This window comes from Nelusetta ayraudi, unplaced genomic scaffold (genome assembly GCF_046127955.1).
Source record: "Nelusetta ayraudi isolate G7.1 ecotype Tasmania unplaced genomic scaffold, CSIRO-AGI_Nayr_v1 ptg000033l, whole genome shotgun sequence".
Classification (NCBI taxonomy): Eukaryota; Metazoa; Chordata; class Actinopteri; order Tetraodontiformes; family Monacanthidae; genus Nelusetta; species Nelusetta ayraudi.
The window spans coordinates 601,800-629,393 of record NW_027466083.1 but is presented as its reverse complement, the minus strand read 5'-3'; the positions used below and the strand labels follow the sequence as shown (position 1 = coordinate 629,393).

The window sequence follows — 27,594 nt, the reverse complement described above, 5'->3', positions numbered from 1 at the left end:
CCACAGTGAGAAGCGTGAGGGAGGAGTTGCGTCAGCATGACATGTACGGTACGCCGTGATCGGTTCGTTGCACAATGACAAAGGGCGGTATTTCGATACATTTCGGCCAGTCACAAAACGTTATCAAACCGCACGCTGTGCAAGTAGATCCACACAACAGCCGAGGCGGGTCCTGCAGTTATCAATAATTTGACCGCCTCAGTCCACAATCCACTGTCATTAAATAGACCAATATGTCATTGAACACTGCTTTTTATTCTGTCACGTTGCTCACTGTGTGACTAACAGTGACGTGTAGTGATGTGTCGGTCGCGAACGAAACGGCTCTAAGAGCCGGCTCTTTGACGTGAACGACGGGAGCCGGCTCCTGATTCCCGTCGGACTTTTTTTTTTTTTTTTTTTTTTTTTTCGTTTTCTCTCTCCCCCCATGCCGCATTTGATTGCCGCGACTGGCGCGATATTATGATTTAGCGCACGCTCAACGTCATTCCGTGCGGCAGGTAAAAAAAAAAAAAAGGTGGTGTTGTCCCGGGTGTCCCAATTCTAGCAAGCCGATCGATGCGGAGCTGATCGGAGCCGATTATCACCCGGCTCGCTTGCTGGGTTGTTTGACCCGTTTTGTTGCGCAACAGCGCGGCTCGGTGAGCAGATTCCACCTCCACGAAACTGCAGGCTTCAATTTACCGACGCCTTACACATGTGATGGCATGGAGACTGCATTGTAGCAACATCAGTCCCCTCAGAGAGAATCTTCTCCAAAACAGGGCAGATAATTACAGAGAAAGAAACATAAAAAGTTTAAAATTGTTAATAGTTATTTAAGTTCATTTGTAAATAGTTTAACATTTGTTTTTTGCACTTACTATCTCAGTTTTTTTTTTTTTTTTTTTTTTTATCACTCTAGAGTGTATAAATAAAGGTGTGTTTATATTATAAACATTGGATATAGTCCATGTTTCTTTTTTTACATTAGTAATTCATATTACAATAATCTTTTATTACTGTTGGTAATAAATTATTTTAGGTACCAAAAAATTTGAAGAGCCGTTTGGGAGCCGAAAGAGCCGGCTCTTTTTATTGAGCCGAGCCAAAAGAGACGGTTCTCTAAAAAGAGCCGGAATGCTCATCACTAGTGACGTGCGGTCAGGGGATGACTTGAAGGCACAGCCTCACCTGTTATCATGGAAAAAATAAAATATGTAATAAACACATAAATTAAATGGTTATATTTATCAAATGCTCTGGACTCCAAAGTAATTTTCCATTTAACTTAAACAATGTGGACTGTTTTTATTTAAAAAAAAAAACATTTGTTACAATCGGCTCGGGATGTTAGAAGAAGAAGATCGTAACATAAAAACCCTCTGGAGATCAGTAGATGTAAAAGGTTAAAATAGGCTTTATTATCCTCAGCAAAAAGAACGAGGCAAAACCACAACTGAGGGAGACCAAAATGGTGCTGTTAAATCAATAAACAAAGACAACAAAAAGAGACTCTTCAAAACCAAGAGCGGTCTACTTAGAACATAAGTTGCAAAAAGGAGAAAAGAAAACCTCGCTATCTATTTTACCAAAACCGAAATACAAGAACAGCACATCTAAACCTTACCAACTCTAACACAAATTGCACTCAAAATCAAAGTTAGCTTAAAGCTCAAAGATAAATAAGATAACAAAACTCTAGCCCTTGGCCTCTCGACTGTGGCTTTCTCTCACGATCCTTTTCCAAGTTTATGGTGCACTTTTCCGAGGCGTACTGGTAGGGAGTTCAGTCGCGCCGAAGTGTCGACAGGTTGTGTCATAAGTAGCTGGCTGTCCCGTGATTGGATGCGTGTGGTTGGTTGGATGGTAGCCTGCAGGCGGAGTCGAAGGCTGAAAGCGGAACAGAGAGCACCAATCAAAAGCCGACGGGACTGCCAACGGGGCAAGCGGGCGCGAAAGGTGTTCTGGCACCGGCACACCTAAATTAACATGAATTAAAAGGACAGTGAACGGCACAGCGGGAGAAGGCGAGACGGCCAGTGGCCGTAACAACATTGCAGAATGTTTTCATTTGTATTTCAGTTCAAATACGGGGAAGAGACTCCAGGTGAATGAGGTTCACGTCCTATGCTATGTATTTGAAACATTAAAAAAAAAAAAACGCAATAAGCTACTTTCGAACATATGCAGTTCTTGTAGTTATTGTATCTGTAGTTCTCACAAGGCTTCTTGGCAAACCACGTAGTGATTGCAACAATTCAGGTGTGTTCTGCTATTGCTTGAATAGGGAGTACAACAACAGCTAGCATTCCAGTCTAAAATGGAATTTGTGTTCCAACTGTTTGGTTTCAGTTTATACTAAATAAATTGTTCGTTGTCTGTCACATCAATTTACCAGAAAATAACAATGTTTCAATAAACCCTCACCATAACTTGCTCTTCCTTTTGTCCTCCACACAACGGACATCATACCGTTGGCATTGTGTCTGCCTTGAACTCCTTTACTTAGCTTAATCTATTCCAGGCCTTGGGGAAGTAGTCTGCCCTCTTTCAAAGGTTTCATTCCCAGCTGTCCAGAGTCCTTGGGCCGTGTACTTCTGCAGTCACATGCCCGCACAAAAGAAGGTGTGAGGCACCTTGTCTCTCTTAAGTTTGACATCTGATCCAACTGTGTTTTCAGCTGAGGTTGCTATTGTTAGGATGCTTGATATTTGCTGGAGGTCACTTGAGGAGGTGTTGAACATTGGGCCAGCCTTCATGCGTCCCTTTTCAGTCTTGTCCTTTCTCTCTGTCTCCATTTTTGCAATGAAGTTAGTTGGTGTCTGCCCCATTGAGGACTGAACATCTCGCATAATATGGACAAAAGGTAGGGTTACATTTAATTACATTGGTTTGAGTAAATCTAGTATGGTTTGAAATCATAGCCCCACTTCAAATAAGTTTTCCTTTGTACCATTACCATGATTTTAAGTTGGTGTTGTCATGTTTGCTCATGTTGTTCAATATGTGGTAATATCATCACAATTTAAAGTTTCTGAAGGAGCACTTATTTTCAGAGAAATATTGTAATACACTTACTTAATTTTCTGATTTTCAAATGATTTATTGTACACATTATCCCTCTGCTTGTGTTGTGTCCCAAATGTCCATCCATCCATCCAAAAATCTGCAACCTCTGTATCTTCTTAATGGCACAACATCATATTATTGTAGCAACAAGTCATTGACTTGAAGTATGGTACCTTAATGACATGTTTATTGATTTTTGGGGCTGATGTTAAGGAATATGCATTTGTAAGATGTGTGGCAAAACTAAGTATGCAAATCACACTTATGGTAAATTTGCCAAACTGCTAATCTGTGTGACTCAGACCCTATGATTCAATTGCCACGGGAAGAATGTGGACTAAACTGTCTAAACTAACAAAGATCTACAATCAGCAAACAGACGACAAAGAGAAACAAAGAGAAACAGCTAAATACAGCTAAACTGCTAAGATGTTTGGCATTGAAAGAAAAGATTTGGCCAAATTTTCATGACCAGCAAATTACAAACCTGGCATCATTTAGGAAAAAAAAGGCTTCCATCTAAAAATATAGCGATATCACTGTTTGTCTTACATTTGGGAGTAAATCACAGTAATCAACCCGTTTAGTCTTGCTTTGAATTGAGCCTGATGAGAACTGAGAAATGCCCAAATGAGCTAGCAAAGTCCACACTGACACGGTGAGAACTGATGATCCTCTCTATCTGTGAGACAAGCTTGTCTGCTGCACACCGGGTGGTTCAGAAAAAAAAACAACCTTCTGCACTTTGTTGCCCCCTAGTGGTTGATCTGTTCAGTTGTCAAATGTGATGTAGAGCATCAGGAGTTGTTTCATTGTCTCGGTGGTTTCATAGGAAACAGATGTCACCTTTAACCGTACCAGAACTCCAAATGACTTTTGTTGCTGTAGTTCAAAATATGTTGAATGACGTATTAAGTGATCTGGTTTCAGCTCTTAATATTCTTTAGACAACTTAAGGTTTGATTTCCTTAACCGTTTTTTCACGATGGCAGAAACATTTGAAAATATGTAACATCCATTTTTCATATTGGTGTGACAGGAGAAGACATTAATAATGCAGACCGGATTGTTCGGTTGCCTCCGTCTATGTGAATTATGCCGCAACAGTCGGTCCCACTTGACATGATGTAGACTGCTTCTAAAATTCATTTTAAACATTTCTGCTGTGTTGTAATGTCAGGGCTTTTCTTTTTGTAAATGTTATGTATGTTGTATATGAATGAATGCAAACGACAAAGTTCAGGTTCAGATGCAACTGGAATTTATTCTACTGAACATCAGACATGCATAGGGAGACACTTTATGGACATGAGGTGCCTCAGACAGGAAATCCATGCCATCTTTCTTCTCTACTCATCATGTCCTTTCTAAAATGAGAGAAAATAAGTTACATTAGCGTTACATTTACAAAAAGATGACTATTGCAGATAGTCTAACATTTATCATACTGCAATGTTTATGTTAGCATGAACAATTAAACTGGCTCATGCATTATTGTTGTAAATATTATTGATGAAGTTGGTTCGTATTTGTCCCACACAAACATGAGGATTTCGAAACCAACCTTTGGCCCAACGTCAGGACTTGTAGATGTAATTCATATTGGGTAATAATAAATGTGTCTACCGTGTATTTGTACTGACCTTTGACCCCACATCACGACTCTTAGCACGAAGCTTATTGACCTGTGACTCAGAAATATCTGCTCTTTCTTCCGCCTCATCGAGCTCATGTTGAAGTTTCCTGAACTTGGTGAGATTACTATTAGCCTGTTCCTCCTGTAGACAAACAACTTGATCAATGCCTTGTTATGTCTATGGTTCCAGCAGATAAATTGCTCAGTGCAATTAATGTGAAAATAGTCTGTTATTGTTTTCCATTTTATTTTGATTATTGAGTTATCGCAGCTTGCTTTTCAGGATGTTTTACCCTCTCATTTATTGGACATCACCATCACCTTTTACAAACCAGAAATACTTACAGCTTCCTCAGCGCACTTCTTGTACGACTTCACTTTTAACTGCAACTTGTCTGCCAGATCTTGCAGGCGGGTAAGATTCTTACGATCTTCTTCTGTCTGAAAACCAAAGAAATGTTGGTTTTGTATTTTTATTTTTTTAATTTTTTTGGGGGGGGGCTTTGTATGTCGCATAAAAAAAACAACCCTTGAACTTGCCTGATAGGTCAGCTCTTTGATTCGTCTTTCATATTTCCGTATTCCTTTCACAGACTCACTGGACTTCCTTTGTTCAGCCTCTACCTCACTCTCTAGTTCTCTGATCTGTTAAAAGGATTAATGTGAAGATAATCTTGTGCAAATTTATCCAAACATTTTTATTGTTTGCTTTTGTTCAAAAAATAATCTTGCTCCTTACCCTGGCTTCCATCTTCTGCACCTGCTTCTTTCCTCCCTTCATGGCGATCTGCTCAGCTTCATCCAGGCGATGCTGCAGATCTTTGATAGTTTGCTCCATGTTCTTCTTCATGCGCTCCAGGTGAGCGCTGGTGTCCTGCTCCTTCTTCAGCTCCTCTGCCATCATGGCAGCATCAGTGATGGCCTTCTTGGCCTTCTCCTCAGCATTTCTGCACTCCTGCACTGCTTCCTCCACTTCAGTCTGAAGTTGGGAAGTATCACCTTCCAGTTTCTTCTTCTGGTTGATCAGACTGGTATTCTGGGATGTAAGAATAGATAATGTTGGACATCATGTGATTGTTTTGGAATGTAGTTTTCCTCCATTAGTGGTTCTGATGTGGGTTTCGGTCTTACCTGTGAGTGCAGTAGCTGCACCCTCTCACTAACATCCAGCAACTCTTGCTCAGCCAATTTACGACCTCTTTCAGTTTGCTCCAAAGCAGCTCTCAGTTCCTCCACCTCAGCTTGCAGCAGGTTGTTGCGTCTCTCAACAATGGCAACGTTTTCCTTTAGTTCATCCTTGGCTCTGAGAGACTCATCCAGCTGGAGCTGAGCATCCTGCCAAGTTTGAGATTAAGAGAACAGAAATAAATCAAGTGATTAAATTGGATTATGAGAGAACCTTTGTGTGTTTGTTTAAGATTATACCTTCAGATGTGAATGGACAGCCTTAAGTTGTTTCTGAGCCTCAGCCGCCTGCCTGTTGGCCTGGCTGAGCTGGATCTCCATCTCATTGAGGTCACCCTCCATCTTCTTCTTCAGACGCATGGCCTCATTCCTACTGCGGGTCTCTGCTTCAAGAGAGCTCTGCAGGGTGTCAACCGTGCGTTGTTGGTTTCTCTTTGCTTGCTCCATTTCCTCATCTTTCTCAGCCAGCTTTCGTTCAATTTCAGCTTTAACTTGGTTAAATTCAAGCTGGATTCTCAGGATTTTTCCTTCCTCATGCTCCAGTGAGCCCTAAAAGAATGTAAAATAAAACATCAAGTACAAGATAGATATAGGATGTGTTATTACCAAAGAAAATGGATGTTAAACTCAGTCTTACTTCTGCTTCTTCTAAAGCTGTCTGTAAGTCAGACTTTTCTTGCTCCATCTGTTTCCGGATTTTCTCCAGCTCATGAATACTCTTTCCACCCTCACCAATTTGCTCAGTGAGGTCAGATATTTCCTCTGGGAAGAAAGTACAGAATTTTAAGATTTCCTGCTGTAGCTGTAGATTTGACAAAGGCTTGACAAAGACTCCTCACCCTGAAGATTCTTATTCTCTCTCTTCATGGTCTCTAGATGATCCAGAGATTCCTCATAGGAGTTCTTGAGTTTGAAGAGTTCAGTGCTCAGAGACCTGGCCTCCTTCTGGGAGCTCTCCAACTCACACTGACACTCTTCATACTTTTGCTTCCACTCTGCCAAAATCTATGAGACAGTTTGGATAATTGCATTGAGGAATTTAAATGAAACAATTTAAGAGCCATCATCGTTTGGTCTAAAAATGCCATTTTCAATCTGCCATCTTTTTATTCCACCTTGTCAAAGTTCCTTTGCTTCTTGTCCAGAGCAGCAGCAGCAGCATTCGACCTCTCCACATCTACCATGAGATCTTCAATCTCATTCTGCAGCCTGTGTTTGGTCTTCTCCAGAGAGGAACACTTGGCGTTCACTGCTTCAACAGCCTCCTCGGCATCCTGGAGACGCTGAGCCAGCTTCTTCCTGGAAATCATTTTGTAAATTGTGTAAGCCTATAATTCTATTGATTATGAGAACCACAAATGAATTGGTGCAATTCACTCATTGGACTGACTTTGCCTCTTCCAGTTCCTCAGTTCTCTGGATGGCATCAGTTTCATACTTGGTTCTCCACTGAGCCACCTCAGAGTTGGCCTTGGACATGCCGCGCTGCAGTTCGGCCTTGGCCTCCTGCTCCTCTTCAAATTGTTCTCTGAGCAGGTCGCAGTCATGGCGAGAAGACTGCACTGCATGGGCCAATGCATTCTTTGCCTGAAATGAGAGCAGGTCTTGAGCCTCGTGAACTCAATGAAGTTAAACATATACAGTATATGTACTGTATATAAATGATCTGTGCTTTTCACCTTAACTTCTTCCTCGAGTTGCCTTTTAAGATCTTCAATTTGTTGGGTGTAGGATTGTTTTCCTCTGGTAAGTTGTGACACCAGGGAGTCCTTTTCCTCAATTTGTCTTGAAAGTTCCCCTAAAGTTTCAAAGACAATCAAATTACAACACAATGTCTAAATGTCTTGTCTCAAACAAAGCATCTATACACCCAGACTGTTAAGTTTAGTGCTGACCATTTTCTGTCTGAAGCTTTGCTTTCTGCATGTTGAGGTCATTGTTGGCACGCTGTCCCTCCTCTGACTTTGTTTTATATTCATGCATTTGGTCCTCCAGTGACCTGCACATTTTTTCCAAATTGTTCTGTACACAGAATTCATACATGTTGAAAAGCAACAAGAACTTCAAAAAATAATATGACAACTGAAGATGTTTTTAGTTGCATAAAATGCCAACCAAGCGGTCAGAAAATAATCTACATCTTTTACCTTCGACTTGACAATTTGTTCCATATTAGAGACGACATCATCCAGCTCCAGTCTGAGCTCACTCTTCTCCTTCTCCAGTTTCTGCTTGACTCTCTGCAGGTTGTCAATCTGCTCTCCCAGGTCGGCCACACTGTCGGCTTGTTTCTTCCTGAGTGTGGTAGCAGTAGCTTCATGCTGCAGAGTGGCCTCTTCAAGGTCTCTGCGTAGCTTCAGGAACTCGGCTTCTCTTTTCTTGTTCATCTCAATCTGGGCAGCTGTCGCTCCACCGGCCTCCTCCAGTCTCTCACTGATCTCCTCCAACTCTCTGGCCAGGTCTGCTCTCTGCTTCTCCACCTTGGCTCTGGCAGCTCGCTCGGCCTCCAGCTCTTCCTCAAGCTCCTCAATGCGAGCCTAGACCAAGAGCAAGCCACATTTTCAATGGCTGCTGAATTCATGCAAAACCTGCTTTGCTCTTCTCATTTGCACTCACTTGCAACTCCTTCAATTTTTTTTGGAGCTGGGCACACATTGCCTGTTCGTCTTCGATTTTGCCATTGAGTTGGCTGATTTCAAAATCTTTTCTGTGAATGGAAATATGATAAAATATCATAAAGGTAACGATTATGAAGTTCACAATCTTTAATGAATGCATTTGTCCTTCTAAAAGTGCGGTTATTGGTTTACTTTTTCAGCCTCTCTTCAAGTTGCTGTTTGTCATTTTCCAAGTCCATAACAGTTTCTTGAGCTAATTTGAGGTCACCCTCAAGCTTTCGCTTTGCTCTTTCCAGGTCCATCCTCACTTTCTTCTCCTGCTCAAGGGATCCTTCGAGCTGGAAAAATATAATATAAATATCTTTAGTTTTTACTTCCACTTCATAGATTTACTTGATCATACTGGTTCATACATCGTCCACTTGCTGCTCCAGCTTAGTTTTGGCCTTGGTCAGAGTGTTGACTTTGTCTTCTTCACACTGCAGGTCATCCAGGGTTTGCTGATGAGCTTCCTGTAAGGCTTTCTTCTCCTTGGTCAGCTTGGCGATGATTTCATCAAGAGCTGCCATTTCCTCAGTCAGGTTTTTCACCTGTTGTTGTTTAAGGCATTACATGGTTTAGACACTGATGCCATGTAGTCACAAATAATTATCCAAAAACACTCTGTGGTACCTTGTTCTCAGTGGCGTGCTTCTCCTTCTCCACCTTGGCCAGAGTCAACTCTAAGTCATCGATGTCTTTCTTCAGCTCAGAGCACTCATCCTCCAGCTTCCTCTTCTTTGCTGTTAGCTCAGCATTCATCTCCTCCTCGTCCTCCAGTCGTTCTGTAAACTCTTTGATTTTGGCTTCAAGTTGGATCTTGCTCTTGATCAGCCCTTCACATCTTTCTTCAGCATCACAAAGATTGTCTTGCTCCTAGAAGGATTCAAATGGCAGGTGTTTTTATTTGTTTATTTTGAATTTAGATAGAATTGGCATTGTTTTTGTTCTGAGTTTCAAACATACGGATTGAACTTGGAGCTGCAGGTCATTCTTCTCTTGGAGAAGAGTGACCATTTTTTCCTCCAGTTCCTTTCTTCGAGCCTCAGATTTTGCATAAGCCTCTTTCAGCTTTAGGAATTCCTCCTTCATGTTGGCCATCTCCTTTTCAGTCTCAGCTGATTTTAGCAGAGGTTTGATCTTGAAATACATCTTCATCCAGGGCCAATTCTTGACCCCCATGAAAGCACGAATATTCCATTGGATGACAAGTAATGCATCCCTGTGGATAGAATATTATAACTATCTCCAGCAATCAAAATATAGCCTTAGTTTATTTGAAAGTAATTTAGTTTGAGCATGGCACAATCATTGTCTTATCTTCTCACATTTCAGGCCACTGCATGTGCATTATTGATTTTCTCAATGACCCTTTTGAAAGTAAGATTATAGTTTTGTGATTGTGTGAATCAGAATATTAACTTAACAGACCTTGCATGCTTTGACTTTGTACCTGCGTTCAACGATCTTCTGGAATTCAATTCTTGCCAGAAGGCCTCTTGACCGAGCTTGTATACCAGTGATAATAAGTGCTAGTCGGTCATCTCGCATCTCCTCCAATTGACCCAGAAGTCCAGCTTTGAAGAACACCTTTTATAGGGAAAACCTATCCATTGTCATTTTGTCAACCACAACAGGCAAACAACATTTGCGCTTCAGTCATACAAAAAAAAAAAACATTGACCTTCGTGTGACCTAGCTTGTACTGGTTATGGTCAATATCCAGAGAACCCAGTAGTTTCTCTGCAGCCTTTTTGTTGTCAATGAACTGTCCCTCAGGAATGGCATTGGGATTTAAAATGCGGTATCTGTGGCACAAATATGAAAGTAAAATGTTTTCTACGTGAGAAAACGTAAGCTGCTGAAAGAAATAGAGGGAACACATGGTTATCACAATGTAAATCAAAATCACACTTCCTGGATATCAACATGTTCAGTCAGGAAGCCGACTCTGAACCAGTTGCATCTGCTTTTGTATAAATTGGCAGCAGCAGTTATAATGGAGGGGCAATTAGAAAGAAACAACTCCTCGTAAGGAATGGTTTCGCTTGTGGTGGCCACAGTGCATGATGGATTTGACTGGGAGCGGGATCAGTGATGAACTAGGCAATCATATCCTCGGAGGGTTGCAAAGATCTCCATGTGCTAGACAGTGGTACCTTGATGACTGTTAGACAACGGGATGAGATCCTCAGACCTTATACTGGTACTGTATGCCCTAGGTTGCCACTGGTGAATGTCAGTGACCGGCCTCATGTGTCTGCAATTTGTCAGCAGGTCCTGGATGATGAAGGCATTGATGCCATTAACTCCCCTGCGCATTTCCCACACTTGAATCCAATGAAGCACCTCTGGGACATCATGTATCATAACATAGTTATGATATTGTTGCCATGCCACAGCACAGGCTGTCCAGGAAATAACTAATACAGGTCTTGGAGGAGATCCCCCAGCAGAGCCATTATGAGTTATGCATTATGAGTTCTTAAAAGGAAATTCAGAGAAGTTGGATCAGCATGTGACATCATTTTCCACTTGAATTTTGTGTATGATTCTGAATCCAGTTCTCTTTGGGGTTAATGATTTTGGCTTCCTTTGTTCGGTCTTGCATTAGTTTGGTCTTACAAAGGAAGACAGACAAGTAAGTAGGTAACCCTTTCCAAACCTCTGCTTGAAGTCTCCATAGAGGATCCTGTTGGGGAATCCCTTCCTGCAGATCCTGATACCTTCCAGCACACCGTTACAACGCAGCTGGTGCATCACCAGAGGATTCTCCATGGCCCCAGGAGTCTTGGTCTCATTGGGGATGATGCAGCGTACAAAGTGCGGGTGAGTGGACCTCAAGTTGGTCATCAGCTTATTCAGGTTCTCCTATAAATGTAAGAATTTCAGTTTACCATTGTATCTGTTAAACCTAACATACTTGTCTTTGTAGAGATCTTACCCTGTGCAAAGCTGATACAGTTTGGAAGGATGAACCTTTCTTCTTGCTACCTTTTCCTTTACCACCAGACTCTTGGGCTGAGTAGAATGTTTATAATGTGAAGATGCATATACACTATATTATAGATTATAAACAGCTGATACTCAGGTTTGCTGACATTTGCTAACATTATTTTAATCTCGCAGTCGTACCTGAATCCGCTCCAGCATAATTTGCAAAGAGTATAGCAAGAAGTTTAACTGTCGACTTCTGGTAGAGTCCAACAACCGTCTCGTTCAGAGGGTCTTTGTTCTTCACCAGCCAATTGTTGATGTTATAATCAACAGTTCCAGCATAGTGAACAAGGGAGAAGTGGGCCTCTGGTTTTCCCTTAACAATTCTTGGCTTCTGGAAATTATTGGATTTGCCCAGATGGTTGTCATACAGTTTGGCTTTGAAGGTGGCATCAGAGGCCTTAGGGAACATGCATTCCTCTTCAAGGATGGACATGATTCCCATTGGCTAGAAAAAGTATGAATAATATTATTAAAAGTATGTTTTGATAAGCCAACCACACAAGTTTCATGTTTTAAGGGGAAAATACTTCAATAACAAGCCTTTTTTTTCCAAAAGAAACTGAAAATGTTACCTTTTCAATCAAATCAATACAGGCCTGCAGGTCCATGCCAAAATCAATGAAGGTCCACTCAATACCCTCTTTCTTGTATTCTTCCTGCTCCAGTACAAACATGTGGTGGTTGAAAAACTGTTGCAGTTTTTCATTGGTGAAGTTGATGCACAGCTGCTCAAAGGTGTTGAACTGCAATAACATAAAATAACACAGCAAGTGCCTTAATAACTAGATGTGCAAATTACATTATTTACTGTAAGAGATTTTAATGAATTTCAAACTCACATCAAAGATCTCAAATCCTGCGATATCCAGTACACCAATAAAGTACTGACGTGGCTGTTTGGTGTCCAGGGACTGGTTGATTCTCACCACCATCCATAAAAACATCTTTTCATACACTGATTTAGACAGTGCACCAATGGCATAGTTCACCTTGTAAACAACATAGTCAGTGAAATGTCAGTGAAATTGAACTTCTCATCAACTCATACTGTGTTTGAAACGTTTCATCAAGTAGTTACCTGAGCAACATTTTGTCCTTTGGTGACCCACTCATTTCCTACTTTAACCCTTGGGTGACAAAGTCCTTTGATGAGATCTGCAGAATTTAGGCCCATCAGGTAAGCGACTTTGTCAGCATCTGCACAAAGAAACACATTCCATTAAAGAAATGACTAAACATACATCGCATTATATGAATCAAATATAAATATGTCTGTAAAGGTTCCCAGTTGTCCAAGTCATCTCAGTGTAGAAGTTGTGGCAGCTGGACTGGTTTTACTATCTTGAAGATGTTTTCAGTCTTGAAAATTCTTATCAAAAAAAAAAAACCCACACATAGACCAGTGACTACGATTCGACTCCCACCACCGTGTTGAGCACAAACTAGGAGTGATCAGAACCCTACACAACTGCACCAAAAATATCCCCCCAACAACAGAAGGAAAGGAGTCTCCCTAAAGGAGGATAACAAAGAAAAGGTTCCAACAGCCACCATGGAAGACCCAGACAACAAAAGAAAGAACTAAATTGTTGGGGGCCAGCACCTCGGGACAATTGAGGTGTCCATTGAGGACTCAAATGTGTACACATTTTGGACAGAGAATACGGATGATTTGTGAGAGGCATGAAAGAGGCCATCTACAGTATGTTCACCTAGAATGACCCTCTCTTAACAGAGGGGGAAGTCTTCAACACTGTCTCTCAACCACATACAATGCAGCCTTGAGAACTGTCCCCAGATAACCATTCTGCACATCGTCTCTTATGGAGCCCAACAACTCATATGTTGGTAGGGCTGGAGAAGGAGGACCCCCAGTGGGCCGTCAGAGTAAACCCACATGGGTTTCCCCCTATTGGCATAATATAACATCCTTGCCAATAGGAGGAACCAACAGCCTGTAGTGACACCTCCAACCGCCACCTGGTGGTTAAATACATGGGACGCCTTTCGGATGAGAGACATAGACAAGACAGAGTCTTCAAGTTAGCAAAACCAGTTGCCTGCTACTAAAACCTCTCTACAATGAATGTTTCTTAACCTAAGACTGACATGACATGTAGTTTTAGCTTCTTTTTTTTTGTTTTGTTTTTTGTGAAGCAAAAATCAAATCAAAAACACGTTTATTTACAGCACATTCAAATGTTATTCAAATGTATAATTATTCATCTCTACACAAAGAATCTTTTCTTACCTTCAGTTCCATCAGCCTCTGCCTGCTCTTCTCGCTGTTTCTGCTTAAACTTCATGTTGCCATGATGCATGATGGCACCAGTCAGTTTGTAGATGCTGTTCTTTTCTTCTTGAGTGAAGCCCAGAACATCGAAGGCATCCTGTGTTTTCCATTAAAAAATTGTATTCACTTATTTTTGCACTTGGACAAGACATATTATTTTTCACTTTAACTTACATCAGTTGCCATCAGCTCTTCAGAATCGTTAATAGAAGTTACTGTTGTCTCTCCTTGGGAGATGAAGGCGTAGTCATAGGGGTTGTTGGTGATAAGCAACATCTCTGGGGGAAAAAATACAGAAGTGATATGCTTTGTGCCATTCAAATATTTTAATACTAAGGATTGAGATCTGTAGATATCTACCCAGAAGTTCAGGCTTTGCCTGTGACAAAATCTGGTAGAAAATATGGTAGTCCCTCTCAGCTTTGAGCTGATAAGTCACTCGAGACTTTTCCAAGAGGTCTGTAACAAAGAAAATTAGCTATGGTGTCAAGGCATAAATGATCTTAAAAGTGAGAGGGTTTTTTTTTATCACCAGTTGGGAATCCAGTAGACTTACATGTTTCTATGTCAGCAGAGGCTAACTTTCCTCGATTATCAAAATGAATGCGGATGAATTTACCCTAAGAAGAAAATAGTCTTCAGAATGAGGTGTCACTTTGTTTCAGAAAAAGAATGAAGAATCCAATAGATATTCACAAATCTGGAGGAGTTGTCATTCCTGATGGTCTTGGCATTTCCAAAGGCCTCAAGAGCAGGATTAGCCTGAATGATTTGATCCTCCAGGGTCCCCTGAAAAAAACAACACATTTGTTCTTACTCTTGTTCTGTGTGTTGGGGGGGGGGGGTATAAAAAAATATTTTAACGTTTATCCTTGTTGGCAAACGTATACAAAAATACCTTCTTTTCAGCAGAGGCATCTTTCTTGCCACCTGGAACGGCAGCAATGCTGGCAAAGTACTGAATGACACGTTTGGTGTTAACAGTCTTTCCAGCACCAGATTCTCCACTAAGAACAGAAGGAAGACGAGAGAAAACAATTTATGGCAACATCCTTGAGTCTGACAGAGACATTTGTGATTTGTATGTCTTACGTGATGAGGATTGACTGGTTATCTCTGTCTGTCAAGAAGAACAAAAGCAGCTTTTAAACACGAAATGCAAAGATTAAAAGAACAAACTGAAGGCAAATGACAACCACCTACCTGCCAGCATGTACTGGTAGGCATTGTCAGAGATGGAGAAGATGTGAGGAGGAGCTTCACTCCTCTTCTTCCCCCTGTAAGCAACAACCACTTCCTGGTTGTAGACGGGCAGCCCCTTGTAGGGGTTGACAGTCACACAGAAGAGCCCTGAGTAGGTCTGACATAGCAAAGGAAAAGGGAGGAAAAGAAAAAAAAAAATGTATATGTGTAAGAAGTATTTTTCTTCAAATATTATCCCAGCGAAGGCTCAGGCTTGTATTTTTTGTTGTCTTACATAGATCATCCATGCTGCGTAACGCTCTTTGAGGTTAAACAGCACAGCAGGCTCGTGAAGGAAGGTGAACATGGCCATGTCTTCAATTTTATCAAACTTTGGCGGGTTCTGAGGGTGGACGTCACACTCCTTCACTGTCACAGTCTGTAAGTGGTAAACATGTGGGTCAAATTTTTACTGTTTAAGAAATTTAAATTGCAAGCCTTCCCAAATTGCATACCTTTCCAAACTCAGTATTGGCGGTGACTTTGTCACCATCTCGGCTGGTAATGGATGCTTTGACGTACTCAACCTCTGGGTCAGGAACAAAGCACTCCTTCTTCATGTCAAAGATCCGAGTTTGGGCCTCTAAGCGCTCCTTGTCTGACTTCCTTAGATAAGGAGCAGCAGGGCCAAACTCTGCCATGGCGGCATCACCCATTGTTCAACCTCTATAAATGAAAGGACGATGGTGTTGGGTCGATACCTTTATACTGCTTTAAAAGAAACACTAAAAAAAATGTTGGAAAACAAATATACTTAGGGCATCGCTAACTTGAAAAACCTTCAATAAAAAACAGGGGTCAATAATGTTTTTTAATATGTAATATATAAAAATCTATAATTATTTAGATGTCTTGTAGTTTATTCAAAATATAGATGCAATACGTTGACTTACAACAGTTAAAGATTTCAATTAGTTGCATGCAAGCACCATGCATTTATTATTTACGACAATTATGGATGATCCAAAAAAACAGTAGAAATGAGTTTAGCACTCAATAATTTGTCAGTTTTGTGTTGTGTGTTTGCATGTTTAAAAAAGTGTTGGATTTTACCTGTTGTGTTTACTCCAGATGATATTTGAATCTGTGCTACTTTGACATGACAAGTAAGCAGAGGGAAACCAGACGTCATCTTTTGGTGTTATAGGAGGGAAAGCTCCACCTAAACTCAACATTTCTTGAGTGAAGTGGGTCTCTTACTTACCTTTGACCGCGAAGCTTCGTTAAGTGAAATCCAGTGGCTGCAGAGACAAGGCTGTCTCTCCATTAATAAAGGTTGGTAGTGACCCAAATATGGGAATGAATATCAAGAGATATGGCATCCAGGTTGCCTATTCCAAAAAGCATTTTCCAAATTAGGTTGGGGCAAGTGCTTCTATTTGATGCGGTCACCGGACAATGAAAGAGGAGAGCAGGAGGTGGAGTGCAGCAACATGCTGCGCTCCATCCAATTGTCTGTCACTTATAGGAATTGGTTTTATTCATTCAAATAATGATGGAATTAATCAAATATACCACTTAAGTTACAATCTATAGGGTAATATCAAAAGATTTATCGTGACATTAAAAGTACAAGTACAAACTTAAACAATTCAGCAGTAAATACACTCCCCAGCACCACAGGGCTGATTGAATCCATTATTGTTCTTCATGAGAACAACATTTTTAACAATCGCTCATAAACAGCATAGAGCTCACTTCAGTGTTAGATTGAAAACATGTATAACCTCCTGTCACCTCTTAAAGAAAAAAATCTCTGTTTTCTGTTTTGTCTTTTTATTGTAGTCAAAAAATATATACCTTATCATGATTATCCTTTTACTCAAACCAAAAAAAGTGATCTCGTATACCAGCAGGATTTAAGTTACGTCAAATATGTTCTGATCTTCAGTTCAACAATAGGAAGTCAGGCGACAGGGTGTGAAATACATTTTAAGGGACAGAGTAAAGAGTCACAGCTGTTGTCTACAGAGAAGCAAGACAAGACCAAGGTCACAGCTGTGAGGTACTTTCACTGTCACTCGTCACTGTTCTCAACATGTACCCTTATATTAATCCTGGTCACCTGGCATTGTTTTCCTCATTTGCAAACCTTAAAAAGGTTCCAAGACAATGGACCATCATACATCATGCAAACTCATTCAAATTCATTGATTTATGTATTTATTTTTCGCTAAGCTTTGATTGATTAGTAGGTTTAGCTCAGTTTAATTATCAAAAGACATTAGACAACAGTAGTCTTAGAATTTATGTTGCAGTATGTCAACTTCAGAACTGTCAGTTGTGCATCGACCATTGCTGCTATATTATCATTATAAAAAACAATTCATTCATTTAGTCCAATGCACTATATTGACCTAGCGTTTGTCTTACCAATGTGTGTTTCAAAAAGGGCAGAGTATCAAATCGAGTAAAAAAATCAATCATTTTCTGCATCTGTACAACATCAATACGTGAGCGCTTGAACAAGTTGTGTTCTTGTAACCAACTGTTTGGGCTTCTTTCCAAAAGTTGCCCTTGGCTGCCTTCCGTTAACATGGCATTGCTTTCTTCTTTTTATCCTTGAGCACAAAGATAACTTGTGAAATTCCTACTGGCAGCCTTTGCACGCTTGGCTGTTCATATGAGACAGCTTGTGACATGGGTCAGACTTTTCTTTGTTTTTGACACGTAGCAGCAGGTGAGTTAAAGCAGCCGCTGTGTCTTGCATTTAGGAAATATTGTCGTGCAGCAGTTATAAATGACGACAGCCGTGAGATTGTCAAAGCTTCTGGTATTATTTTCCTACAATGACGGGGAAAAAAAATTCACATACAAAAAGTGTGACCTGAACTGTGACCTTTTCTTTTTTATATCACAACCTATTGTCATGGGAATTGTTTTGCTTGCCTTGGTTCTAAATTTCCCTCTCTTTAACTTACCCCTCGATCTATTCCAAGCTCTAGCAGAGCATTCCGCCATCCACTGAAGGTCTCATTCCCAGCTGTCCCGGTCCTTGTATCTTTGACTTTTACAAGCACGTGAACTCACAAGGGAAGGTGTGAGGGGCCTTCTATAACTTAAGTTGGAAACTTGACCTACCAAAACTATTGATGGTGTTTGTTTGCTTTGTTATGTGCAAGGTCACTTTTAAGAGGGTGTTGAGTTCAGTTAGACGTGAGAAGTTATGGCTCACTTGGCTTTTCTTCTCCTCATTTGTTCAGAGGGAGAACGTCTGGATGGACTAATGTCACTTTCTCCTGATGACAGCATGGCCAGTACAGGGTAAATGAATCAAAAACTACTGTTGACCATTTTGAGCTTTTATTATTTGCTCTATTACACATCCCCTTTTGATTTTTGATATTGTGTTTCTTGCATTTTAAGTGTATCCTGGAGAAATTTCTTTCTCCTGTCAGGCAGATGGATGTCTTTGTCAAGACTGCCTCTCCTCTCTGCCTCAGCAAGCCCTCCCTCATCTGGCAAAAAGAAGATCCATGGTTGCTGGCGCCCAATACTCACTACACTACAGCCAATTTGAAGGTTTGTAGTTTTGAATTTCCTCTCAGAGACCTTTAGAGATTGCTACAATACATGTCTGGATACAATTATTGGACGCTACTGTAATTTTTTTTTGTATACAGTATCTATGTTCCTTCGGTTTCTGTCCCTATTTGTATATAGTGCGTTGTCTTCATTTGAAATTTTGTCTTATCCATATTTTATCCTCTCTGTAGAGAGCTGTAGTAGCAATTACATTTCCCAAAGATTGATTATTTAAGGCTAATCTAATCTAATTTCAACTAAATTGTCATCATAAACATGCCCATATGCGTTTGATTTATTGTCTGACTTAAAATATATAAAAGAAAACACCAAGGCATTTTCCTTTGAATAATAAAATGCCTTTATTTCTTCAGCACAGTTGTGTTGATTTTTAGCAAACAAGTCTTTATAATGGAGTCAATACATTGTCACTAAAAGCAACATGACAAGCGAATAGTAGGACAAGCGAGGACAAAGTGTCAGTGTTACATACATCAGGTGCAATAATTTGGTCAGCATAACCAGGATAAATTGATCAATCCTGCTGTCATCATATGACTGCTTTATTGTGGTTACTGGAATGTGGCTGATACCCAATACCTCTAATGTTGCTACGTCGTTGTCATGTACATCCTGTAGTTTGCACTCCTCTGTCAAATGGGATAGATAGATAGATGTACTTTATTTATTCCAAATTGGGAAACTACATATATATAGGATACACATGATATTTTATACATGTCTTGTTGCTGACTTTTTAGTTAAAACATAGTATAAGAAAAACCCTGCAGATTTTACAATGCATTATATTGATGAGGTGGAAAAAATTCATGAAATGATGATGATGCATTTGACAAATCTAGATGATTGTAAATGAAAGATGAAGATGTAATAGAAAAAATACATACATTTGAAATTAGTTGTCATAGCAAAATAATGTGACACCTTTGCTGTGATACATTGGAAACATGTATCAATCCTAAAAGGAAAAAAAAAGAAGAAAATAAGGTATCTTTCGAAGAAATGGCAAGCTGTCGTGCAGATGCTACAACCAATTACTTTCACCCAGACACTGCCCATAGAGTGAAGTGTGTGTGTGTGTGTGTGTGTGTGTGTGTGTGTGTGTGTGTGTGTGTGTGTGTGTGTGTGTGTGAGTGAGTGTGTGAGTGAGTGAGTGAGTGTGTGAGTGAGTGAGTGAGTGAGTGAGTGAGTGAGTGAGTGAGTGAGTGAGAGAAGCCAATGCAGCATTACCAAAATACCTGCATTATAGTGTTTGGCCAGGAGGGGTTGTAAAAAGAACAAAAGTGACTGGCTGTCAATATGGAAAGGAGCAATAAATGGTCATGGCCTTTACAAGTGTGGTTGGTTCAAATTGTGAGTAAAAACAAAATTGAATAAGTAATCGTCGATTTTGTCCAATTTGGCCTAAATCCTGCTTAAAAGTGGGCTTAAAGTCGTGGTTGTGGCTACAGTTTCGTAGCCAAGTGCAGTCGCATCACCCGCAGCTGGAAGGGTGTTGGATACACACTGCAACGCTCACATCTCAATAACTGCTCACCTGTGGTACCAACTACACATCTAAAAATGGAATATTTTAGTTAAAAAAAAAAAAAAAAATCCCAAGGCCTCAAGATGGCGCTCACTGTGAAACCAATCTCTAGCTTTAAAACAGGAGTTTGCTTAACAACGGGTGACATCATGATGAGTTCATCCATCTTTAAAAAAAAAAAACAGTCAATGAGTTCTTTTGAGCGAGGACACTGTAATCAGTGGGTCCCATTTAATCAGCAAACATCTGCAAGACTCCGAAGTTTATGCAAAGGTTTTATTTGATAGAACCCTGGAGCAAAGAATCACACTAGCCAACTGCCAGGAATAGAGATCAAAATTTAATCAAGCCCACCATCAGCTTTTTCTACAGCAGTCTTACTGATATGAATGTCAGTCTTGATTATAATAGAATAGTTGATTTTACCTAGCAGGTCACAGCAAGTCAGATTGAATGGACCACTCTGTGAGGTCCAGCACTGAGTTACAGAGGTACCTCAAGGAGACATGAACTCATAGTATTTGTTCACGTTGTACACTGAGCGTAATTATGTAATATTTTCTGATGACGTATTATGTAGCGTGATTGACACTTGAAATGTGGTGCACGTATACTCATACTCTTATTGCAACAGTTTTAACCATAAAAAGTATTTTTTCTTGTACTTAGACTTATTACACAACAAGTATTTTAAAATAAAAGTCAACAAACTGAAATGTTCAACATGTTTATTCTAGTGAACAAGATTAAAGGTTAGGGAGACATCATTACTGAGGGAGCTGATGTCTCAGAAATAACACTTTTGGAGACTCGTCACTGGCCATCTAGTCCTTTCTGGAAAAAGAAAGAAAAAAAAATGAAGAGGCTTTGGATGATTAGGTTAGGTAAATTGTATTTGTGTTATTTTGTGTAAATTATACATTTTCTTGAGGAAACCAAAGTTGGACTCATGGCTCCTTGAACAAGTTTTTTTAAATGTAGGTTTATTGGAACTAACTTCTCTGAAATTGCATTTTCTACATATCTTTATACATAGAGACAAATATACACAGATTATATTTAAGAAGAGTGGCACTCTTAGATATGATTCAAATTAGATCATGATAAATGCATCTACAGAACATCTATACTGACTTTGACCCCCACGTCTCGGCTCTTGGCTCGAAGCTTGTTGACTTGCGACTCAGCAATATCAGCTCTCTCTTCAGCCTCATCGAGCTCATGTTGGAGTTTACGGAACTTTGTAAGGTTATTGTTGGCCTGTTCCTCCTAGAGAGCACACACATACACGTTGGGATACATTGAAATGAATGTAGCATCATATAAAGTTGAGTTTTTCTGACAAAACAAAGGTTTGAAAGATTATTATTATTATTATAATTATTATTATTATTATTATCATTATCATTATCATTATTATTATTATTATTATTATTATTATTATTATTATCATTATCATTATCATTATCATTATTATTATTATTATTATCATTATCATTATCATTATCATTATTGTTATTAGTTGTAGTAGTAGTAGTAGTAGTAGTAGTAGTAGTAGTATGGCACTTACCGCCTCCTCAGCAGTCCTCTTATAAGATTTGACCTTTAACTGAAGTTTGTCCACCAAATCTTGAAGACGAGCAAGATTTTTACGGTCTTCTTCAGTCTAATTAATTTAAAAAAAAACACACACACACAAGGGATTTCACTTATTTCTGTTGAGTTGAGGATCATAGATTGTAAATCTATCAAAAATGTTAGTAACTAAAAGGTACCTGATAGGTCAGCTCCTTGATACGTCTTTCATATTTCCTCACTCCTTTCACAGCCTCACTAGACTTTTTTTGTTCACTTTCCACCTCATTTTCAAGCTCCTTGATCTGCAAGAATAGAAGGTTTGATGACTGTGAAAGGCATAACATCAACAATCCAACAACGCCAATTTACACACAGCAGCTTAGTGTTTTAAATCTTTATGCTTACCCTGGCTTCCATCTTCTGCACCTGCTTCTTTCCTCCCTTCATGGCGATCTGCTCAGCTTCATCCAGGCGATGCTGCAGATCTTTGATAGTTTGCTCCATGTTCTTCTTCATGCGCTCCAGGTGAGCGCTGGTGTCCTGCTCCTTCTTCAGCTCCTCTGCCATCATGGCAGCATCAGTGATGGCCTTCTTGGCCTTCTCCTCAGCATTTCTGCACTCCTGCACTGCTTCCTCCACTTCAGTCTGAAGTTGGGAAGTATCACCTTCCAGTTTCTTCTTGTGGTTGATCAGACTGGTATTCTGGGATGTAAGAATAGATAATGTTGGACATCATGTGATTGTTATGGAATGTAGTTTTCCTCCATTAGTGGTGCTGATGTGGGTTTCGGTCTTACCTGTGAGTGCAGTAGCTGCACCCTCTCACTAACATCCAGCAACTCTTGCTCAGCCAGTTTACGACCTCTTTCAGTTTGCTCCAGAGCAGCTCTCAGTTCCTCCACCTCAGCTTGCAGCAGGTTGTTGCGTCTCTCAACAATGGCAACGTTTTCCTTCATGTCTTCGTTGGCCCTGAGAGACTCATCCAGCTGCAGCTGAGCATCCTGGAGAAAACATGAGCCCAATTGGAGGCTGCAGATTCAGATTCAGAAGACCTGAGTCTCTTTCTTACCTTCAGATGTGCATGAATTGATTTGAGTTGTTTCTGAGCCTCAGCCGCCTGCCTGTTGGCCTGGCTGAGCTGGATCTCCATCTCATTGAGGTCACCCTCCATCTTCTTCTTCAGACGCAGGGCCTCATTCCTGCTGCGGGTCTCGGTTTCAAGAGAGCTCTGCAGGGTGTCGATTGTCCTCTGCAGGTTCCTCTTGCTCTGCTCCATCTCCTCGTCTTTCTCAGCCAGTTTGCGTTCAATTTCAGCCTTGACCTGGTTGAATTCAAGCTGGACCCGTAGAATTTTCCCTTCCTCGTGCTCCAGTGATGCCTAAAATGATGTTGGTTTTGAATGTTAAAATGAGGTGAAAATGTTGAGGGAAAACAATAGATTTAAATGTTAGAAAAAAATGATTAGAGATTTCTAGAAATTAAAACTTTACCATACCTCTGCTTCTTCTAAAGCTGTCTGTATGTCAGATTTTTCTTGCTCCAGCTGTTTCCGGATTTTCTCCAGCTCATGAATACTCTTTCCACCCTCACCAATTTGCTCAGTGAGGTCAGATATTTCCTCTAGGAAGAAAGTACAGAATTTTAAGATTTCCTGCTGTAGCTGGAGATTTGACAAAGGCTTGACAAAGACTCCTCACCCTGAAGATTCTTATTCTCTCTCTTCATGGTCTCTAGATGTTCCAGAGATTCCTCATAGGAGTTCTTGAGTTTGAAGAGTTCAGTGCTCAGAGACCTGGCCTCCTTCTGGGAGCTCTCCAACTCACACTGACACTCTTCATACTTTTGCTTCCACTCTGCCAAAATCTATGGGACAGTTTGGATAATTGCATTGAGGAATTTAAATGAAACAATTTAAGAGCCATCATCGTTTGGTCTAAAAATGCCATTTTCAATCTGCCATCTTTTTATTCCACCTTGTCAAAGTTCCTTTGCTTCTTGTCCAGAGCAGCAGCAGCAGCATTCGACCTCTCCACATCTACCATGAGATCTTCAATCTCATTCTGCAGCCTGTGTTTGGTCTTCTCCAGAGAGGAACACTTGGCGTTCACTGCTTCAACAGCCTCCTCGGCATCCTGGAGACGCTGAGCCAGCTTCTTCCTGGAAATCATTTTGTAAATTGTGTAAGCCTATAATTCTATTGATTATGAGAACCACAAATGAATTGGTGCAATTCACTCATTGGACTGACTTTGCCTCTTCCAGTTCCTCAGTTCTCTGGATGGCATCAGTTTCATACTTGGTTCTCCACTGAGCCACCTCAGAGTTGGCCTTGGACATGCCGCGCTGCAGTTCGGCCTTGGCCTCCTGCTCCTCTTCAAATTGTTCTCTGAGCAGGTCGCAGTCATGGCGAGAAGACTGCACTGCATGGGCCAATGCATTCTTTGCCTGAAATGAGAGCAGGTCTTGAGCCTCGTGAACTCAATGAAGTTAAACATATACAGTATATGTACTGTATATAAATGATCTGTGCTTTTCACCTTAACTTCTTCCTCGAGTTGCCTTTTAAGATCTTCAATTTGTTGGGTGTAGGATTGTTTTCCTCTGGTAAGTTGTGACACCAGGGAGTCCTTTTCCTCAATTTGTCTTGAAAGTTCCCCTAAAGTTTCAAAGACAATCAAATTACAACACAATGTCTAAATGTCTTGTCTCAAACAAAGCATCTATACACCCAGACTGTTAAGTTTAGTGCTGACCATTTTCTGTCTGAAGCTTTGCTTTCTGCATGTTGAGGTCATTGTTGGCACGCTGTCCCTCCTCTGACTTTGTTTTATATTCATGCATTTGGTCCTCCAGTGACCTGCACATTTTTTCGAAATTGTTCTGTACACAGAATTCATACATGTTGAAAAGCAACAAGAACTTCAAAAAATAATATGACAACTGAAGATGTTTTTAGTTGCATAAAATGCCAACCAAGCGGTCAGAAAATAATCTACATCTTTTACCTTCGACTTGACAATTTGTTCCATATTAGAGACGACATCATCCAGCTCCAGTCTGAGCTCACTCTTCTCCTTCTCCAGTTTCTGCTTGACTCTCTGCAGGTTGTCAATCTGCTCTCCCAGGTCGGCCACACTGTCGGCTTGTTTCTTCCTGAGTGTGGTAGCAGTAGCTTCATGCTGCAGAGTGGCCTCTTCAAGGTCTCTGCGTAGCTTCAGGAACTCGGCTTCTCTTTTCTTGTTCATCTCAATCTGGGCAGCTGTCGCTCCACCGGCCTCCTCCAGTCTCTCACTGATCTCCTCCAACTCTCTGGCCAGGTCTGCTCTCTGCTTCTCCACCTTGGCTCTGGCAGCTCGCTCGGCCTCCAGCTCTTCCTCAAGCTCCTCAATGCGAGCCTAGACCAAGAGCAAGCCACATTTTCAATGGCTGCTGAATTCATGCAAAACCTGCTTTGCTCTTCTCATTTGCACTCACTTGCAACTCCTTCAATTTTTTTTGGAGCTGGGCACACATTGCCTGTTCGTCTTCGATTTTGCCATTGAGTTGGCTGATTTCAAAATCTTTTCTGTGAATGGAAATATGATAAAATATCATAAAGGTAACGATTATGAAGTTCACAATCTTTAATGAATGCATTTGTCCTTCTAAAAGTGCGGTTATTGGTTTACTTTTTCAGCCTCTCTTCAAGTTGCTGTTTGTCATTTTCCAAGTCCATAACAGTTTCTTGAGCTAATTTGAGGTCACCCTCAAGCTTTCGCTTTGCTCTTTCCAGGTCCATCCTCACTTTCTTCTCCTGCTCAAGGGATCCTTCGAGCTGGAAAAATATAATATAAATATCTTTAGTTTTTACTTCCACTTCATAGATTTACTTGATCATACTGGTTCATACATCGTCCACTTGCTGCTCCAGCTTAGTTTTGGCCTTGGTCAGAGTGTTGACTTTGTCTTCTTCACACTGCAGGTCATCCAGGGTTTGCTGATGAGCTTCCTGTAAGGCTTTCTTCTCCTTGGTCAGCTTGGCGATGATTTCATCAAGAGCTGCCATTTCCTCAGTCAGGTTTTTCACCTGTTGTTGTTTAAGGCATTTCATGGTTTAGACACTGATGCCATGTAGTCACAAATAATTATCCAAAAACACTCTGTGGTACCTTGTTCTCAGTGGCGTGCTTCTCCTTCTCCACCTTGGCCAGAGTCAACTCTAAGTCATCGATGTCTTTCTTCAGCTCAGAGCACTCATCCTCCAGCTTCCTCTTCTTTGCTGTTAGCTCAGCATTCATCTCCTCCTCGTCCTCCAGTCGTTCTGTAAACTCTTTGATTTTGGCTTCAAGTTGGATCTTGCTCTTGATCAGCCCTTCACATCTTTCTTCAGCATCACAAAGATTGTCTTGCTCCTAGAAGGATTCAAATGGCAGGTGTTTTTATTTGTTTATTTTGAATTTAGATAGAATTGGCATTGTTTTTGTTCTGAGTTTCAAACATACGGATTGAACTTGGAGCTGCAGGTCATTCTTCTCTTGGAGAAGAGTGACCGTTTTTTCCTCCAGTTCCTTTCTTCGAGCCTCAGATTTTGCATAAGCCTCTTTCAGCTTTAGGAATTCCTCCTTCATGTTGGCCATCTCCTTTTCAGTCTCAGCTGATTTTAGCAGAGGTTTGATCTTGAAATACATCTTCATCCAGGGCCAATTCTTGACCCCCATGAAAGCACGAATATTCCATTGGATGACAAGTAATGCATCCCTGTGGAGGTTAATGCAAAAGGATGTCACTGTAGGTTTTAAGTTCCACAACATTAGTGCACAATGCACGACTGCACAACAATCAGAAGTGAAAATTCTAAAACTCAGCAGTAATTTAAATGACAATAAATGTTAGAAATAACATTGCTTGACTCAATGACGACCTTCATATTCATTGTAATTCAGTGTAAAGTTCACTATCTGGCTGGTTACCAGCTTCTATCCTTCAGACTACTGCATTTACCTGCGTTCTACAATCTTTTGGAATTCAATTCTTGCTAGTACACCTCTTGATCTTGCTTGGATCCTTGTGATGATTAAAGCTAGACGATCATCTCGCATCTCTTCCAGTAGACCAAGCAGACCAGCTTTAAAGAACACCTTTTTTAAAAAATTGAAAAAAAAAAAAAAAAAAAAAAAAAAAAAAAAAAAAAGAGAGAGATTAAATTACCTTTGTTAATTTATTTTTGAAGAACATTTTTTCACATCAATGTGTGATATGCATTTAAATGGTAATTTGCTAAATTTGTCTCAGGTATATAGCATGATATACCGTGAACAGTAGTGGAAGGGTATAACTAAGAATATTTGTAATTATTATTGCAATTGTAAAGACATTTATTTAGTTTTAGGCCTGTTTATTACCCCAGCAGTGCTTTCTAACATTTGGAAATGTATGCAACCCGTCACTGACCTTGGTGTGCCCAAGCCTGTATTGGCTGTGGTCTATGTCCAAGGATCCCAAAAGCTTCTCTGAAGCTTTTTTATTATCAATAAACTGTCCCTCAGGGATGGCACTTGGATTTAAAATGCGGTATCTTTATAATGAGGATGATAAAACAGCAGTTAGCATTTTTGCCTTATACGGAACTCAATCTACTGTATCTGTGCTGCAAAGGAAATAAACTTGGCTTTGTTAGGTAAAACCAACCTTTGTTTAAAATCTCCATAGAGGATCCTGTTGGGGAATCCCTTCCTGCAGATCCTGATACCTTCCAGCACACCGTTACAACGCAGCTGGTGCATCACCAGAGGATTCTCCATGGCCCCAGGAGTCTTGGTCTCATTGGGGATGATGCAGCGTACAAAGTGCGGGTGAGTGGACCTCAAGTTGGTCATCAGTTTGTTCAGATTCTCCTATA

General features: G+C 40.5%; 2 protein-coding genes and 2 long non-coding RNA genes across 5 annotated transcripts in view; 2 read left to right on the top strand and 2 right to left on the bottom strand.

The window, feature by feature from the left end:
* Nucleotides 1–2,089: 2,089 nt before the first annotated feature.
* LOC142891659 (uncharacterized) lies at nt 2,090–11,550 on the top strand. 2 transcript variants are annotated; one of them, XR_012927308.1, is made up of 4 exons: nt 2,090–2,607; nt 2,794–2,848; nt 11,216–11,358; nt 11,465–11,550. It is a non-coding gene; the product is annotated as an uncharacterized LOC142891659 (long non-coding RNA). The 2 variants fall into 2 exon arrangements; XR_012927307.1 differs by having other exon boundaries at nt 2,097–2,848.
* LOC142891657 (myosin-7-like) lies at nt 4,296–16,263 on the bottom strand. Its single transcript, XM_076031344.1, has 37 exons — nt 16,118–16,263; nt 15,520–15,730; nt 15,300–15,443; nt 15,026–15,182; nt 14,915–14,942; nt 14,721–14,829; nt 14,519–14,611; nt 14,379–14,442; nt 14,183–14,281; nt 13,997–14,100; nt 13,781–13,919; nt 12,608–12,726; nt 12,369–12,518; nt 12,102–12,272; nt 11,665–11,974; nt 11,474–11,544; nt 11,195–11,400; nt 10,214–10,337; nt 9,983–10,119; nt 9,496–9,751; nt 9,163–9,405; nt 8,904–9,080; nt 8,683–8,828; nt 8,489–8,579; nt 8,020–8,409; nt 7,768–7,894; nt 7,552–7,670; nt 7,263–7,459; nt 6,988–7,171; nt 6,712–6,877; nt 6,510–6,634; nt 6,113–6,421; nt 5,819–6,022; nt 5,427–5,723; nt 5,033–5,332; nt 4,695–4,829; nt 4,296–4,418 (listed from the first exon to the last, which is right to left on the bottom strand). The coding sequence occupies exons 2-37, from the start codon at nt 15,718–15,720 to the stop codon at nt 4,401–4,403; spliced, it is 5,910 nt and encodes a 1,969-aa protein (XP_075887459.1). The 5' UTR covers nt 15,721–15,730; nt 16,118–16,263; the 3' UTR covers nt 4,296–4,400.
* A 2,003-nt stretch (nt 16,264–18,266) lies between these two features.
* The window catches only part of LOC142891658 (uncharacterized), a 17,728-nt gene continuing 8,400 nt past the window's right edge, over nt 18,267–27,594 (top strand). The window contains exons 1-2 of the long non-coding RNA XR_012927306.1: nt 18,267–18,328; nt 18,431–18,586. This is a non-coding gene — a long non-coding RNA (uncharacterized LOC142891658). The remainder of the gene's footprint in view (nt 18,329–18,430; nt 18,587–27,594) is intronic.
* The window catches only part of LOC142891656 (myosin-7-like), a 10,223-nt gene continuing 3,480 nt past the window's right edge, over nt 20,852–27,594 (bottom strand). Inside the window, exons 16-37 of the mRNA XM_076031342.1 lie at nt 27,384–27,589; nt 27,147–27,270; nt 26,697–26,833; nt 26,198–26,453; nt 25,865–26,107; nt 25,606–25,782; nt 25,385–25,530; nt 25,191–25,281; nt 24,722–25,111; nt 24,470–24,596; nt 24,254–24,372; nt 23,965–24,161; nt 23,690–23,873; nt 23,414–23,579; nt 23,212–23,336; nt 22,786–23,094; nt 22,514–22,717; nt 22,122–22,418; nt 21,914–22,018; nt 21,709–21,804; nt 21,273–21,407; nt 20,852–20,972 (exon numbers count right to left, since the gene is read on the bottom strand). Of these exons, the coding sequence (XP_075887457.1) occupies nt 20,952–20,972; nt 21,273–21,407; nt 21,709–21,804; nt 21,914–22,018; nt 22,122–22,418; nt 22,514–22,717; nt 22,786–23,094; nt 23,212–23,336; nt 23,414–23,579; nt 23,690–23,873; nt 23,965–24,161; nt 24,254–24,372; nt 24,470–24,596; nt 24,722–25,111; nt 25,191–25,281; nt 25,385–25,530; nt 25,606–25,782; nt 25,865–26,107; nt 26,198–26,453; nt 26,697–26,833; nt 27,147–27,270; nt 27,384–27,589 (3,855 nt within the window). The 3' untranslated portion in view covers nt 20,852–20,951. The remainder of the gene's footprint in view (nt 20,973–21,272; nt 21,408–21,708; nt 21,805–21,913; nt 22,019–22,121; nt 22,419–22,513; nt 22,718–22,785; nt 23,095–23,211; nt 23,337–23,413; nt 23,580–23,689; nt 23,874–23,964; nt 24,162–24,253; nt 24,373–24,469; nt 24,597–24,721; nt 25,112–25,190; nt 25,282–25,384; nt 25,531–25,605; nt 25,783–25,864; nt 26,108–26,197; nt 26,454–26,696; nt 26,834–27,146; nt 27,271–27,383; nt 27,590–27,594) is intronic.